This window comes from Colossoma macropomum, unplaced genomic scaffold (genome assembly GCF_904425465.1).
Source record: "Colossoma macropomum unplaced genomic scaffold, Colossoma_macropomum, whole genome shotgun sequence".
Lineage (NCBI taxonomy): Eukaryota > Metazoa > Chordata > Actinopteri > Characiformes > Serrasalmidae > Colossoma > Colossoma macropomum.
The window spans coordinates 22,143-39,475 of NW_023495369.1; the positions used below are offsets into that span (position 1 = coordinate 22,143).

The 17,333-nt window shown below is 37.5% G+C and overlaps 1 protein-coding gene and 1 long non-coding RNA gene across 2 annotated transcripts; both read right to left on the reverse strand.

The window, feature by feature from the left end:
• Positions 1 to 1,329: 1,329 nt before the first annotated feature.
• On the reverse strand, positions 1,330 to 14,728 carry LOC118801908 (calponin homology domain-containing protein DDB_G0272472-like). The gene is made up of 8 exons (XM_036562318.1): positions 14,430 to 14,728; positions 13,826 to 13,833; positions 11,253 to 11,280; positions 7,780 to 7,787; positions 6,684 to 6,701; positions 6,221 to 6,281; positions 3,273 to 4,064; positions 1,330 to 2,908 (listed from the first exon to the last, which is right to left on the reverse strand). Exons 1-8 carry the CDS (start codon positions 14,656 to 14,658, stop codon positions 1,677 to 1,679), a joined length of 2,376 nt encoding a protein of 791 aa, XP_036418211.1. The 5' UTR covers positions 14,659 to 14,728; the 3' UTR covers positions 1,330 to 1,676.
• A 214-nt stretch (positions 14,729 to 14,942) lies between these two features.
• LOC118801909 lies at positions 14,943 to 16,142 on the reverse strand. The gene is made up of 2 exons (XR_005006589.1): positions 15,958 to 16,142; positions 14,943 to 14,982 (listed from the first exon to the last, which is right to left on the reverse strand). It is a non-coding gene; the product is annotated as an uncharacterized LOC118801909 (long non-coding RNA).
• Between the last annotated feature and the right edge of the window lie 1,191 nt (positions 16,143 to 17,333).

A 17,333-nucleotide genomic window follows, 5' to 3' on the forward strand; every position in this document is an offset into this window, starting at 1 on the left:
ACCAAGATTGTTTTTCTTCTTTTGCTTCTTTCTTCTCAGTTCATTTATGCTCTTCAGCTTGTATTTTTGACTCTATGGTTCACTGTCTGTTAGCCCTGCTCTCCTTTATTCTCTCACTCTATTTTATCTTCTCTCATTCTCTGACTTTTACCCACAGCTGATTTGGTCAGAGTCTATACAGTAGTTTTTTGGTGTATGTTTATGCTTTTTATTCTCATTACCACAAGGTGGTATATCTATGTCTCATTACCGATGTGTCTTATTTTTAATAACTCTTTTAAATAATTACCCTAAAACTATTAAATATGCAACAATAACAAGTGTAACTTGTTCATGAATATTAAGATTATACACTGACATGTCAAAAGTCATGGGATAGCAGTATGTAAATTGATTATGAAGTGGTGTCACCCCAGTGGACGGCTTGGGAATGTCCACACTTGTTTCATTTGTAAAGTGTTGTCATGTGAGTGAGGTTGAACACTGGCCAGCGTGCTCATGGCAAGGCGACATGAATTATCAGAGTTTGAACGAGGCATGATAGTGGGTGTCAGACGGATGGGAAATTCCATTTCTGACGTTGCGCAAGCATTTCACATTCCTCGATCCATAATGTCATATGTGTATCGGGAATACGTTAATGCTTAATGATCATGACCAGCTGCATCTATCTATAATTGTCCGTGCGAACAGACAGGCGGCACACCGGACACAGCGCCTCACATGGACTTGTGAGATTGTTACCTGGACCCTAAAAGACTGGCAACATGTGGTGTGGTCTGATGAGTCATGGTACCTATGTGTTATGGACCCCAGCTGTCAACAAGGCACTGTGCAGGCTGGTGGTGGTTCAATACTGGTGTGGGGTCTGTTCTCATGGGTTGGGTCCACTGGTCCGCCTGAACATGTCATTGACCAGTGACCTCTATGTTTCACTGCTTAGTGACCATTTGCAGACCTTCATGGACTTCATGAACCCCCACAATGATGGAATATTCCAGCAGGATAATGCACTTCGCTGGACCAGAGGGATTCCTACATGATACTAGATCCTGTCCCATGGTTTTTGGCACGTCAGTGTATATTGATCACTCGCAAAGAACACCAATTAGCATGAAACTGTGAGACTTACAAAAGATTACAGTGAGAAACACAATCACAGAGTCAAGTACCTGATTACTTTTCAGTGTTTTGCTACATTATATTAATACAGTTATAACAAAATGGAATCCACTCACTGCTTTAAAGTTTCAGTTCATGGTAGCTGATGAGTCATTAAGGTGACTCTGCAGTCACAAAAGTGCAAAATGAATGACCTGCTGAACGGAGTCAGAAGTAGTGAGGTCCAGGCCTGATTCTGAAGGAACTTGTTGTCAAATCACTCATTTAAAAGTAAGTCACAGTAATGTACTGAATCTGTCACACAGACTATACAAGAAACTGCAACAAGTCCTCATCTTTCACATGACCATCAACAACTTCACATCAGCATCACTTATAAGAGGTAATCGTAGAGTTCATCTCTGAAAACGATAGAAGACCATGAATAAAAGACTGTCTGTACAGAAAGTATCACATCAGTAATATTACAATAACAAACAGTGCTTAAACCCACCAAGCTCTTTCTATCCAGTCTGTATGTTCAGCATTACAGGAGCATTTTCAGCATATTGATCTTACTGATTTCCAATGTATTTATGGACCTCCACCTGTAACAGGCTACTAAGTGCTCCCACTCTCTGTGCCAGTGTCTTCAACTCTCTGTCCTTCTCCTCCATCTGCCTCCTGAACTCTTCCTGCATCTTTGACTTTGATATCAAAATGTTTCTCTGGAGTTCAGGCAGGATGATCTTCATGAGGTTCCTCTCTGCCTCCATTCTGGCTTCTCCTTCATACGTCTCCCTGATCTCCTCCATCTCCTGTCTGTGTTGTTCCTCCATCTCTCTCTTCTCTTTTTCAGTCTCTTCTTTCAGTCTTTCTAGCTGAAGCTGAACCTCCTTCCTCTGCTGAATCTCTCTTTCTAGCTCTCTTTTCAACTCTATCTTTTTCTGATCATCTCTTTCCTCTTTTAACTCTTTCTCAAGTTTAGTTATTCGCTCTTCATGCTGATTTATTTGTTCATGACATTTAGCCGTTAATTCCTCAAATTTCATTAAAGTGTCCTGTACACATCTCTCCAGCTTCTCTCTAGTTTCTCTTTCTTGTTTCTCTCTCATCTCCTCTCTTTCTCTCACAATTCTTTTCTCTATCTCTCTGATCTGAGATTGTGTCTCCAGGTAGATCTCACTGCTGTAGAATTTCTCTCTGTTTCCTTCCACCATCTTCTCTATCTTCTCCAGCAGCTCTGAGGTTTGAGAACCATCTCCACTCTCCTTAATGCTGAGACAGTAAAACCTGTTCCCACATTTCTCCACAAGTCTCTGGACCTCCTGGTTTCCTGACTGGATAAACTCTTCAATGTTCTTCTCTTGGACTTCATCAGTCACAGTGAAAAGGATCATGGTGTTCCTCCAACATCTCTCTCCAAAGATCTCCTCCATTTTCTCCAGCATGCCTCTCTCCTCTCCTGTAGACTGCTTCACTGGTATGACTAGGAGGAAGGCGTGGGGTCCTGGGGCAGACAGACGGACACAGAGTCCCACGTCCTGTCTCAGCTCCTCCAGAGAGAGTCCAGGACAGAACCAGTCAGGAGTGTCCACCACAGTCACCTGCCTCCCAGCCACCTCCCCCTGTCTGCTCTCACTCTGCTGCCTCACTGTAGATGCTCCAGCCTGGCTCCTCTCCTCTCTGCCCAGGATGGTGTTTCCTGCTGCTCTCTTCCCACATCCAGTCCTCCCCAGCAGCACCAGCCTGAGCTCTGCTACAGGAACTGACTCTTGAGGGGCTGAACTAGAGGATTCTCCCATCACTGTGAATCAACAACAATGAAGAAATTAGGAATTTAACATGAAAAGAATAACTGCATCTTTGTTATTGTGCTATTCCATATTCATGACGCCACATCAAATACTAATAATTTACTGTTTTTAGAACATCCATCCAGTTTGATGAGTCTCTACACTCAGTATAAAACAGCAGGAAGCATCTCTTTAAAATGTATTTGCCTGCACACAGTGTATGTTTACATATTTAATCACTGACATATACTTTGTTGGATGATAGTGGTAAATGAGTACCGTAATTCTTATTCTAAAAATTTAAACATACAATATTACATCTGTCATAGACATTAATCAGATTTTTTTCCTTCTTTTGTGTCACAAATCACTCACTTGCTGGAGGTCTAATCTCTTTGCTATGTCTTCTCCTGGCTGGAGCTGCTGAGTCTGGATCTGTTCTCTCCTGCAGCTGCTTGTTTCTCTCCTCTAGAAGTCTGTCTTTCTCCTCAACCTGCTTGTCTCTTTCCATTAGCTGTGTGTTTCTCTCGCTTAGAAGTCTCTCCTTCTCTTCAAGCTGTTTGTCTTTTTCACTCACTTCAGTTTTCTGTTGTTCCAGTAGGATCATCATCTCCTGTAGTTTGCTGCTCTTGTCCTGCAGTTCCTTTCTCAGAGTCTCCAGCTGCTTTTTACTGCTTTCCTCCTCTTTCACTGTGATCTCCAGTAGAGTCTCTTTCTCTCTCAGCAGTTTGATCTGATTCTCCAGTTGTGAGTCTTTATCTTTAAGCTGTTTATTAACACTTTCTAATCTTTCATTTGTTTCCTTTAATAATGAATCTCTCTTATCAACAGTCTCTAAATGTTCTTTAATAATCGTGTTTTTATCTTTTAGTTCTTGTTTTGTCTCTTTTAATTCTTCATCTTTCTCCACAAGTCTTTTCTCCATTTCTTCCATTTGTATTCTATGATTCTCTAATGTCTTTGTTGTTTGTCTCAGTTCATCTTGTGTCTCTGTGAGAAGTTTGTCTTTCTCTTCTAAAATCTTCTCCTTCGTCTGAAGTGTTGTTGTATTTTCTGTCAGAAGTCTGTCTTTCTCCTCCACTTGTTTTTCTCTCTCCATTAGCTGTGTGTCTCTCTCAGATAGAATGTTTTTAGTTTCTTCGAGCTGTTTGGTCTTTTCAGTTAAATCTGTAGGAAAATAGAAATTCAGTCTTTCTAAATTCACTATGTGCCAAGTTAACAGATACACAGTACTGAGATTTAACAGCAGTAGGAGTTTACTGTTAAGAAAGCATAAAAGTTTTCTCTCTGGTAAAAAGTCTAGAAAAATCAGTTGGGATAAGAAGAGTTGAATAAATTAATGAGGAAAGTAATTGTAGAGATTAATTACAATAACATTACCAGTGTGTTCAAAACTTTGAACACACTTTAAACTTTTTCTGAAGACTTTTTCTTATTTTTACTTTTTTTCTCATTTTAGATTTCTAGTGAAGTAGCACATTTAAAATTATGCAGAGACAGAAAAAGTGTTAAACAACCAAAAATATCTAAAAAATAGCCTAAATATAATCAAGAGTTGAAACAAAGAAAATAATGATAGAGAATAATTAATAACAATTACACCACCAGTCAACAGACTTATTTAAATAATGTTTTCTCTTATTTATAATATTTTCCACATGCCATACATTGCCAGTGAAAACATCAAAACAATAAAATAACACATACAGAATTATGCAGAGACCAAAAAAGTGTAAACAAATCAAAATTATCTCCTGAATTTTTTTTTTTTTTTTATTTTAAATGCTGCACTTTGCCTTGTCGCCACTTTACACACTCCTGACATTCTCTCAAGCCAGTGTGAGTTTAAGGGGAGTCTGACCAGTTCATATTACTCACGTTATACCAAAAACATGACTGCAGAACACTAAAGAAGCCCCTGGGCGAGTTCTCAATAAATGGGAGTGAATGAAGCTGAATGGATAGAAATGAAAATTTACATTTCTTTCCATTTATATAAGACCTTCCTTTAATTTTGGAAAGCAGAAATTTTAAATGATTTTTCCTTTAAAACTACAAAACAAAACATTAGTTTTTCTGAAGCAGACAAGTTATAAGAAATTGGATGCCAGCATTGCTGCTACTGAGTAATGATTGTTTGGTGAGCTCATTGGCTGAGTAAAGTAATTGATGCTCATGTATCTTTAACAACTTGGCTCTTTTTATAAAAGTTTCTATCTCTACTGGAAGTAAAGTTAGTCTACAATTCCTGCATTAACTTTAGTGGCAGAAGCTTTACTGTGACTTAACCAGCTCACTAAAGAACATGATCAGATAAAAGTAAAGATCCAGACCAGCACCTACACTGAAGAAATTCAGTATCAGTTTGAAAAAGCTGGTGAGGAGTGAAAAAGGAGAGGAGAGGACAGAAAGAGGCTTTAAGTTAATGATCTTGTACAACAGGATCTCCAACAGAAATCCTGTTCCTGCAGAAACTCACTTCAGCCTGCACACTCTCAGAACTGTCACTGGGATTATACCCCACTTGTCACTGGGGTGGTCCCCTCAAGGGTCCATCTCAGTACCTTTAGTCAGGGAACATAACTGTACCATAATCCACTGAAATTATATTTTATATAAGTATTGACTCCACACACCCCGTCTTATCTCCAGGCTTTTATTTTATTGTTCTGTTCTAAAAAATTAGGTTATGAAAAGATACAAATATGTATGTTTAACCTTGAAAAACTTATTTAAGGTAAACAATTGGCCTTTAAAACTTTAAAATTTGAGGGCACCTTTACACTGTTTGTACCTTGATGAATGAAAAATGTACCTGCACAGAACCTTTATTTCTAACAGTGCACAGCTGCACTGATTTCTAACAGAGACTTTAATGATCTGAGCAAAGCTGACAGCAGTAGAATGTGTTTTAGTTAAAGCTGGTTATTCTGTTCCACTGTTCATCAAATCACTGCATTTAATGAGAAGATTCCAAAATACAGCTTCCTCCTTCAGACTTATCAGACACCTCCCTCATCACCTGACAACATCTGCACTCTCACAGCAGCTACACAGAGTCACACAGAGATGAGCTAAGATCACTGATTTAAGACTAAAACTCTGATCAGAACCACAGAGCAGGAGAAGCAGGAGAAGCTGAATCAACAGAATTCTACAGTTTAATATCCAATAATAATCAGGTCAACATTTCCAGAATGGGGTTTATATTAAAACATATTTTTTTATTATAATAAAAAAAGAAATTTGCCCACATTACACCATTCCAATTTAACAGGTTCAACTGTCAGTGTGTTTTATTTTGTGTCTCCTTTAAAACTCACCCATAAGCAGAAGAGATTCCGTCATTTTCATTCTCTCCTCTTTTCTCCATTCTCTGTTACTCTGTAGAGAATAAAACAGAGTGAAGATGTGATGATGGTTGGTGTCAGTATGAATCACTGAGAGCTGATATTACTAACAGTAGAGTCTCTGCTGATTGAAGCTGATTGAAATATTTAAGCTCAGGTGGAAGAAGTGATTAAAGCAGAGTTAGAGCAGGATTTTATAACAGGAGTAAAACTGAACATCTGACAACAAATCAACAGTTGTTAGGGTGATGATAAGGGAGTTAATACAGTGATCAGAAACAACACTGATATTAATATTATATGACAATTCATATATATATATATATATATATATATATATATATATATATATATATATATATATATATGTATCATTAACTACTTAATAGGTTAGCAAATTACTAAAACTATTTTTAGGTTTTATCAGTGAACTCACCTGCTGCATGAAGAAACCCTGGAGAGGAGAAACTGATTAGTGAACGAATTTCACCTCCAGAACATTAATCACATGAGATTTCTGTTTGTATGAGGCTGATTATAAACTGAACAGTAGTGAAAAACATTAATCAGCTCAGAGCTCATTGTGTATGTTTTATAATTCCCAACTAAACATTACATTTTGGAGACAATAAGCAACAGAATATTTAATTATTATAATAAAATGGTGATTTATTTAGAATCACTGTATCAAAATAAAAACATTCCATTTCAGTCTGTGGTTCACATCTCCCTCTTCTATTAATCACCTCCTATAAACAGGAGATGTTAAGCTGAGTCATGTGTAAAGACGGACTGTGGACTAAATGATGCCTCATCAGTCCATCTAGAACTCCTCCACACACTAAAGGAACACAGGTGGAGCTGCTTTGTAGTGGAGGAGAATATGAACTATTTAACTGGAGTACATGAGTAGAAGAGCAGGCTGGAGATGAGAGAGAGCTGCAGACTAAATAAGAGAAGCTGATCATTCTTAAATGAAGTGAATGGAAGTGAAGGAGATGAGAGGATCTCAGTAATCGAGTCTTTCAGAGCTGCTGACTCTTCATTATTAGCTGCTTGTTGTGAGTCACTGATATAGAGACTCATCAAACAGGCAGATAGTGTGTGTGAGTGTGTGTCAGAAGCTCCTGCTGTTTGTGTTCTGGGCTATTTTCAGTAATGGAGGAGAGGAAAACTACAGTAATGAGAGACACTCTAATGATAATGATGTACTGATGATGAACGACTCAAATATTCCATCATCACACAAGAACAGTGACATCACTCCCAACAGAGCCAGACTGCTTTTATTTGTTGTGTCTTTTTCTTGTCAGTGAACTTCACTGTCTCCACATTTCTGCAGTGCAGTGGGATTATGCACAGGAGCATTGTGGGAAGGAAGGAGGGAGACGAAGTCAAAACCTTTCATTCTGAGATCAGAGACTTTGTTCATCATGTGAAATTTACCTGAAACTCAATATTATGTAGCTGCTTGATGTCTGTATTGAATGTAGTTCATGTGGTAAGAGTATAAAAATCAGTTATTTACTTACCTTTTGTGCTGTGGAATAAAAACAGAAGGAAAATTTAGAATACTTGGAAAACAGTCTTTTTAACTCTTTATCTCCTCATCAGAATCTCCTTTTCTCATCTGTACTGTAGTTCTTCATCCTTCACTACTGAACTGTCACTCAATGCTTTCAGTTCAACTCCATGAAGACGTTCAGCTAAACAGTTAAAGTGTAAACCTACAGCAAAAACTCAACCCTTATAGAAATGATTGGTAACACTTTACAATAAGGTTCCTTAGTAAACTAGTAATTATGCATCAACAACTCATGAACTAATATAGTAATTATCAGTAATGAATGTTGTGTTATGCTTCATTACTGATGAACAAACATGAGAAGGAATTGTTTTTATTCCTGCAGCAGTTAAAATCAGATAAAGTACATTTACAGAATAAACAGAGAGATTAACTAATAACTAAGATTAACTGATATATGAACTAACATTGAAAACTAACTGATATAATAACTATTATTAACTGTTATTAACCATTATTAAAATAGTGTCAATCAGGAACAGATCATGAAATAACATGTAGGTCAGTGTTATTGAGGTCTGCTAAAGCCTGAGTAGACTGATAAATGATTGTGATGATCAGTTATTAATCTCAGTGGTACTGAGCTCTTTGTAAGGAATGATCAAACTAATAAACTTTTTCTTTGCTGGAACAGAATGAATTAAAATGAAGTAAAAAAAAAAACTTAGCGAACACTAGCACCCACTGGCAAAAGTGGATACCCCTATTATAGGCTACAGGTTTTATAGGGTTTTTCTTGCTATGTACCCACATCTTCATGTTTTAGTTGTCAAGCTTGTTGCTCGGACAGCAGCTGATGAAGATAGCTAGCTAGCCAGGTTACCATCTTCACCTTAGCTGGGCAGCACAGAGAAAGGGCTAAGAACTGAAACATGAGGATGTGAGTTAATAGCAAGAAATACCCTATAAAACCCAGAGCTAATATCAAGGCTGTCCACAAAGGGCAGTTTGGCTTTTACCAGAGGGTGCTAACATTAGCTAAGTGTTTATGGATGAGAGCATCAGTGCAGTAGAAGACCTGGACGTGAAGGTCGATACGTAATGTCTTAACAAGCGGATCACTATTCCTTCAGGACTTGTTGGTGCATAATTACTAGGTTACTAGGGAACCTTACTGTAAAGTGTTACCAATGTATTTCTATTTGACCCCTTAACAAGCCATGGGCCCAAAGTATTATTACACAATTTTATAACATAAGGAAAGCTGCATTAGTTTGCATTGAGGTCCCCCCACTTTCGGTTTTATATGTGTTCCTTTCATTTAGTGTGTTCAATAAACCCCTGTATTTCTTCTTCTCCTGAAGCTACACTACTGTCAGAAGTAGGACAGCCCCCCAGTGACGTGGAGGAGAATGTCACTACCCCAAACTCAAAGGCATGTGGTTAAAGACCATGACAATGGGGATGATGCTGCAATGCAGGAAGATGGCCTGACAAGACTCGATGGCGCGACAAGACCAGAGGCCAGAGCACAGGCAGGAGTGCCCAACAACGGGGTCAGCTTAAACACATTTATTTAAGCTCAGTCATGTATAAGGACATATTTATGAACATCTAGTCCATAAATATTTTAATATTTGTATATTTGTCAAGTCACAATATATCTCTCAGAAATAAGAGAATCTCATGAGATTAAAAATACAACAGGATTTTAAACAATAATATAATCAATAAACATAATCGACCCCCAACAACAAGACATCAAATATGTCAGCCCTCAAAAAGAACACAGGCTTTCTGGAGCTTCATAAAGATGAATCTGTACATTTAGTGTTTTTCTATTCACTCGTTCACTGTTTTTATATTGTGTGTATAGTTAAAAAGCTCATGTTCAAATATTATTAAACAATAAAGGAGTCACAGCTCATCTGTCATTTTTATGTATTAATCAGACAGAACTGTCCTTATTGAGGAAAAAATATTGAAGAGAAAAGATTCTTCCCTTAGAGAAAATATAGGCTCAATCCCATTTCACCCATTGCCCCTACCACTTAGCCCTTAGCCCTCTGTTTTGCACATTCACGTCTCGGGTAAGGGTGTCCCAATTTTTGTTGGGATAGAGGGGTAGGGTGAAGTGTTAGGGCTACATGGCCCTCCAAACTGAGGTTTTTCAGAATCACACTCCAAATGGAGTGCTATGAGAAAAAAAGAGAAAAGCCGGCAAGACGGCTGCACGAGTGACCAAAGAAAGCCACAAACGTGAGTATTTTCTCTGTTAAAAAGTATGATAACCATTGTATTATCTTAGTTTAATGTTGTTTCAATGTATTATGGTCATTTTCTTCGTAACAAGCATAAAAAATCGCTAATAGTATGCTAATGTTTCGGTAGCTGGCTAGCTAATTTTCCCGCTCCACCTTAAATAGTCCAGCAGTATTGACGTCTGAAGAGTGTAACTGATGCACCATTTAAGGTGGAACGGGAAAATTCAAACAAGTAGCTGGTGAATAGGTGATAGGTGGTTAATGAAGTAATGTTTGTTTGTTTGTTTTTGTAATTTGAGGGTTGTCCCATTTTGTAGGGCAAGATTTCAACCACTACCCCTTGTAACTCTGTTCTTGTTACTCTAGGTGACACTCGAAAACAAGGGGTAGGGGTAAAAAGAAGAAATGGGATTGGGCCATAGACTCAAAAAGATCTAAAATTGATTTTTAGTTGTGTAGCCATTTTAAACAACTTTTTTTGTTCATGTTTTTTATGCTTGATATTCTAAAGTTTGAGAGGAGAAATGAATGAGCTCTAAACTAAACCTGATAACTAAAGAGATCTAAAATACCATTTCTAGCCTGAGATCTGCTGCTCTGTAGCTTCTGAGAAGTTAGTCTGATCGTCTCCTTAATAAGTCTGACTCTCTGCTGCTTCTCTGACTGTCTGTAACCTGTTTGTTCTGTCTTTACTTCATGATCCAGCTGACTTAATACTTACAGTTCATAATTAGCTCCATTATTGTCTTCATAGAACAGTTTTAAATATAAATGCTGATATAAACGTGAATCTGCTTTTAAAGTTCATGTAAGGAAATGATTCTAACACAAATTTCTGATTATATTAATGATAATCAGTGTGAAAAACTGTGAGCTTCACTGTGTAATCTGTCAGTATCAGTGTGTAGATCAGATGTGTGTGAGTGTGTGTATGTGTGTGTGTGTGTGTGTGTGTGTGTGTGTTTGTGAGTCTGTGTGTGAATGAGGTAACAGTGTTATTAATGGTGTTCAGTCATCTCAGGCTGCTGTGAGCTCTACACTATAGTGATACATACAGAGCTGAAGTGTGTGTTAGTAACTTTCTCTGCTGATGATGTTCAGCTGAACACTCTGAACACACAGTACAGATAAATACATTCAGTCTTTACAACACAAACATTCTTCATCAACAATCAGCACATCACAATAAAAGCATTACACACTGAATTATACTCACCTCTCTGTGCTCTTCCCTCTGAAAGCCACTGTGAAGTGAATAATATCATGTGAAGATTTCATGCATGGAATCCTAAGTGAATGATTATGTTTAAATGTTAGTAAAGCTGGAAATGTAACAGCACAGTGAATGTGGATGATGCTGCACTGTTGTTTGGGGGGCTTTTTCTTTTCTTTATGTGGGTCTGATACAGACTGACAGTGTTACTTTTTAGAGCAAGAAATCTTTGGTTCAGTATTTTATTTGCTACTGTTCTGTCTGTGCCCTCTGTCTGTCTGTCTCTCCATATTTTCCTACATTACTGTATTATAATGCATTGATGATATGTATGTATATGAACGTGTCTTTATTGATTATTAAAATAACCATCTGCTCTCACAGTCAGTTGTTTATTGTGTTTGTTCACTGCTGGACTGCACTGTGAGGAGAAAGTCTAAAATTAATATAATAACTGAAATAAACTTCACTTATATAGAATCAGTGTGGAAAAAAATCTCTATTTCAGTCTGTCTTACACCTCTCCCTCTTCATTCTCTCCTCTCTTATCTGTTATTACAGACTGTAGAAGTGAATAAAACAACCTGAAGATTTCATGCTTGAAGCCATTAGAGACACATGAAAAATGAAATACAAGTTCTCTGAAATCTCTCCCTCAGCTTCTTTAAGAACAGTTATATACTTTTTTCTGTTCATCTAGAAGATATATGCTGAGAGATCTGCAGACTGAATAAGAGAAGCTGATTATATTATTCTTAAATGAAGTGAATGGAAGTGTCAGGCTCTGACAGAATTCAGACGCTCCCAGACCGGTGATTTTAACTCACCGTCTCACTGAGTAAAATTGGAGAGAAGCTTGTGGTAACAGGAGCTGGCCTTGAGTGTTTACATCCATTTGGACAACATCTGCATGACGGCAAAGTATTCTGTCAGGCTCAGACAGGGAGACTGGGGGCGATTGGGAACAAGAAGGGGCATGAGGTTCCCTGCAGGTAGTGTTGGGATCTCCAGTATGTGGAGACAAAACTGCACGAACTCCAGATTCTGATGCATCTACTTCTACAAAAAAAAAATTAAAAAATGAAGGGTCTGGGTGTCTGAAAAAGGGGGCTGTGGTGAAAGCAGCTTTTAGAGCAGCAAATGCCTTCTCTGCCTGGGGACTCCAAACAAATTTTTTGAGGCTCCCTTAGAAAGAGCAGTCAGAGGAGTGGCGACAGAACTGAAGTTCCTAATGAACCTTCTATAAAAATTGGTGAAAAAAATCTCTTAACTTCTTTCACTGATGATGGGACAGGCCAGTTAACCACAGCATCTACCTTATGGTCATCCATGACTACCCTGGTGGCACTAATTACATAACCCAGGAAGGATAGAGTCTGTAAGTGAAACTCACATTTCTCTCCTTTCATGTACAGTTGATTATCTAGCAATCTATGAAAAACTTCACAAAAATGCAAAATGTAAGAGTCAATGTCAGGGGAACATACCAGAATATCATCAGTGTAGACGATAACAAATTTTCCCATCGTGTCACGCAGCGTGTCATTTATGAAAGACTGAAAGACGGAAGTGGCGTTAGAGAGCCCGAATGGCATGACTAGGTGCTCATAGTGATCGCTAGAGGTCACAAAAGTTGTCTTCCATTCATCAACTTCTCTGATACGAATAAGATTATAGGCACTACAGAGATCTAACTTGGTGAAGAACTGAGCTCCACCGTCCTTCTTTTGAACAAAGAAAAAATCCTGAAGCTGAGGGAGATGAAGATGCATAAAACCTTGATCTAGTGCTTCATTTATATAGTCCTCCATAGCTTTCCCTTCTTCCAAGGTAAAGGGATATACTCTAGATTTGGGAAGGGTAGCTCCCTCAATTAGATCTATCGAACACATAACAAGGTACAGGAGCAAAGAATCAATAGTCAGGTGAGGCAGAATGGTGTTGTCATGAGAGTCCAGAGGTTGGGAGGCAGAGACAGTGAGAATGGAGGGAAGCATGACATGAAGTAAAGGAGATGAGAGGATCTCAGTAATCAAGTCTTTCAGAGCTGCTGACTCTTCATTATTTGCTGCTTGTTGTGAGTCACTGATATAGAGACTCATCAAACAGGCAGATAGTGTGTGTGAGTGTGTGTCAGAAGCTCCTGCTGTGTGTGTTCTGGGCTGTTTTCAGTCATGGAGGAGAGGAAAACTACAGTAATGAGAGACACTCTAATGATAATGATGTACTGATGATGAACAACTCAAATATTCCATCATCACATAAGAACAGTGACATCACTCCCAACAGAGCCAGACTGCTTTTATTTGTTGTGTCTTTTTCTCGTCAGTAAACGTCACTGTCTCTACATTTCTGCAGTGCAGTGGGATTATGCACAGGAGCATTGTGGGAAGGAAGGAGGGAGATGAAGTCAAAAGCTTTCATTCTGAGAACAGAGACTTTGTTCATCATGTGAAATTTACCTGAGACTCAATATTATGTAGCTGCTTGATGTCTGTAATGAATGTAGTTCATGTGATAAGAGTATAAAATCAGTCACTACCAGCAGAGAAAGAAGTAAACAGTTATTTACTTACCTTTATTGCTGTGGAATAAAAACAGAAGGAAACACAAAGTTAAACAAATCTCCATGAGAAAGATTTTACATTCAGAATACTTCCGTCCTTTTAACTCTTTATCTCCTTATCAGAATCTCCTTTTCTCATCTGTACTGTAGTTCTTCATCCTTCACTACTGAACTGTCACTCAATGCTTTCAGTACAACTCCATGAAGATGTTCAGCTAAAAAGTTATGTGTGAACCCAGCGTAAATCAGTGTCACTTTTATGTTCTAATTTAAAATTTTAATCTAAAATAGAAATTTTGTTCTTATATAAGTTTTTAATTCAGCTGCAGTTGTGAGTTTTCCACTGTGCAGTCATGATGTGGAGGTTTAGAGTCAGAGTGAGAAACAGAGTCACTGTTTTTTCTACTGAAATGCTCCATCTGTCCTTCACTCCACATTAACATCATTTATCCTCTGTATGTTTTACCTCCTTTATCTGAACGCAACACCATTCTGAACATCTGTGTTTCTCATTTATGTCTTTTCATCTTTCATTCTGAGATGAGACGCTGATGATGATGATGATGATGATGATGATGATCAGTTTATTTAGAGTGAACTTCTGGAATACTTACCATCCCTCATTTCTACTGTAATCTCCTCTGTTGTGTCTCCATTGGTGACTTGACACAGATAATCTCCTCTATCTGACCATCTACAGTCTCTGATCTGTAAGGAGACGTTTCCTCTCTGCAGCTCCTGAGTGAACAGACTCACTCTGCCCTCGTAGCCCCTCCCCTCTGTCACCTGCCTGTTCTTATAAAGACAAACACAGTCCGTCTCCTTAAACCACCTGATCTCCATGGCAACAGCACTGATTTCAGGAGACAGGTGACAGGAGAGAGTGACCTCAGAGCCAGACTGAAACTCTTTTTCATGAGGTCCAAAGAGTTTAAACTCATCTGCGTAGAAACACACACACACACACACACACACACACACACATTAATAGTTGTGTCTTGTGTGTCTCCACAATAAAAATAAACTCTCTGATTGAATATTATTTAATATTATTTAATGATGTTCACAGTAAAACCTTTTGTAGGTTCTGGAAGTTTAACTTACTGTTTCTTGCAGCCGCCATTTTAATCTCTTTATCTCCTCCTACAGATTCACACTAATACAATCCTAGAGAGAGAGAGAGAGAGAGAGAGAGAGAGAGAGAGAGAGAGAGAGAGAGAGTGAGAGAGAGAGAAAGAGAGAGAGAGAGACAGAGAGAGAGATTGATTTACTCACAGTTACATAAAGATACACATAAATGATCTGAGTCATTCTATGGAAACATCCATTTTTTTGTCCCCAGTGTTTAGAGATATTTTACACTTGAAAAACATGTCAAGGTTTTTCTTTAATTTCAGTTTAGCAATATTATCCAGAATTCCAAGCACCACAAAAGTGCTGTTCCTCATGTTTAAAGGGTGAGAAACACATTTTCTTTGCTATTGTAACTGCAATAATCTGTACATGACTATGAAACACATGATTTAAATGACATAAAGAAAACAAATGACAAATAAATATTATAACATAAATAAAGAAAGTTGTGGTCCCCAGGAGTCCGGTCGCTGCATAACAAAAAATATCTTATTTTGAAATAACAATCACACTGATGACATTACTTTCTTTCTTTTACCTAATTTTTGAAGGTATTTTTGAAGGTAAATAGTAAGTCCACTATTGCTTTTCAGTTATCAGAACATTTCTCATTTAGCTCATGATTTCATATGAAGCTTTTAGTTGAGGTCACTGATATGACCTACTTTATTCTTAGATAACTGTGAAATGGATTAAATTATACATTTTAGTTGATATTCCATGATTGACAACATGTGGTTTGATGCTGATTTGATGTAGCAGTTATTTTGTAAAAAGCATTTTTCATTAAAAATGTCTCTGGTGTTACTGATGTAACACCAATGACGATCAGTAACACCAGTGACTCCTATGGATAGATGAAAAGTGGACATTTCTGTAGAATGACCCATATCATAATCATAAAGAAATATTTTATTTAATGTATTGTTTATATTAGTTGTTGTTCTTTTCCACTCAGGTTTGATGGTCACAGTTTATCCTGGTTAGCATGATGCTAACTGCTCTTACCTTCGCTGTTCTTCATACAGTCATATTGCAGCTGGTGGTGAAATATGTCCACATTTTAAATCAGTTCATATCAGGTTTTTGTCTATAACAGCAGATCCATAATAATAAGACCGAGTTTAAACTCTCCACTAATCTCACACACGACTCTCCACTTTAGCGTCCAGAGCGGAAGAAGCAGCGACCACTTTCACTTCCACCTTCATTCCAGTCACAATGTTTCTGGTTGCCAGATTGTTTCCAGGATTTCCAGAACAGCAACTTTTCCAATTCCTCCCAAAATATTCTTTATCAGAAACAGACAGGGGGGCAGATTTGATCAGATAACTGTGAGAGTGACCAACAAAAAAGTAGGTAAATAAAATATGTCTAAAGTTTCCAAACTGACATAATATCTAATGATTTATATGACAATATTAAAACAAAAACAAACAATATTAATAACAGTATAATAACAATGTCATGTGGTTTCTGCTACATATTCAGTAAAGAAGTTCGGTTTTATTTTTCATTACAGTGACAGTTTTTTCTTTCTATCTCTTTCAAAATATCTCAGTAAAATATCTGAGTAATAATAAAGTGATGATGATTAAACAGAAAGAGAAAGGACTATTAACTGTTATGGAAAGTCAACAAATGATCATTATACAGAAATCCGTGTTGAAAATGATGTGATTTATAAATGCAGGCAGGGCAGGTTAGCACTTCTTTCTCTTCTGCTTTAACTGCATAGAAAACATTTAGTGATGAACTTTGTAGAACTAAAGGAAATAATCCATTTAGATTTTAATTTCAATTCATCATGAAGGAGGTTCTTCATCAGGCAGCTGTGTTCTTCACACAGTCTTTTGGGGAGAAGAGCATTAATGAGTGTTAAACACAGCTCAGCTAACATCACTACTGTTATCAGTCTTATCAACACTTTCAGACTCACAATAAAGCTCTGAAATATTTATAGCATCAGCAGATATCGCACTATTGGTAACATTTATAAAAGCTTTTTCAGTAGTCTTATCAGTCTTTCAAATGCAGAGACACTGATGTAGGAATTGAAGAAAATGTGTTTATTACGGTGCAACCGTATACACCAGAATACTTAGCAATAAACAGTTATTGTAATACAAAATCTTTACACTTCTATTAAACTGAGAGTTGTTCTACACTGTAATGTTAAAGACTGAAGAAAAAGCTCTTTATGAATGAGGTTTTGTATTAAACTACATCTGGAGACATTTGGAACATTTAAAACATTCAATCTGTTCTCTGACCACAAGAGGGCAGCAGCATCTAAATGGAATGAACCTGCTTTCGTTCCTTTACTCCCCTTAAACTGAAAGCTTTTATGGCTTTAATATCTGTTTTTCCTCCTTCAAATGTGT

Coding starts and splice junctions, on each gene's coding strand:
- LOC118801908 (XM_036562318.1), bottom strand. CDS start 14,658: ATGGAGATCAGGTGGTTTAAGGAGACGGACTGTGTTTGTCTTTATAAG. Junction 4,065..6,220: donor GGAATCTCTTCTGCTTATGG/GTGAGTTTTAAA, acceptor ATTTTCCTACAG/ATTTAACTGAAAAGACCAAA. Junction 2,909..3,272: donor AGAGATTAGACCTCCAGCAA/GTGAGTGATTTG, acceptor GTTGATTCACAG/TGATGGGAGAATCCTCTAGT.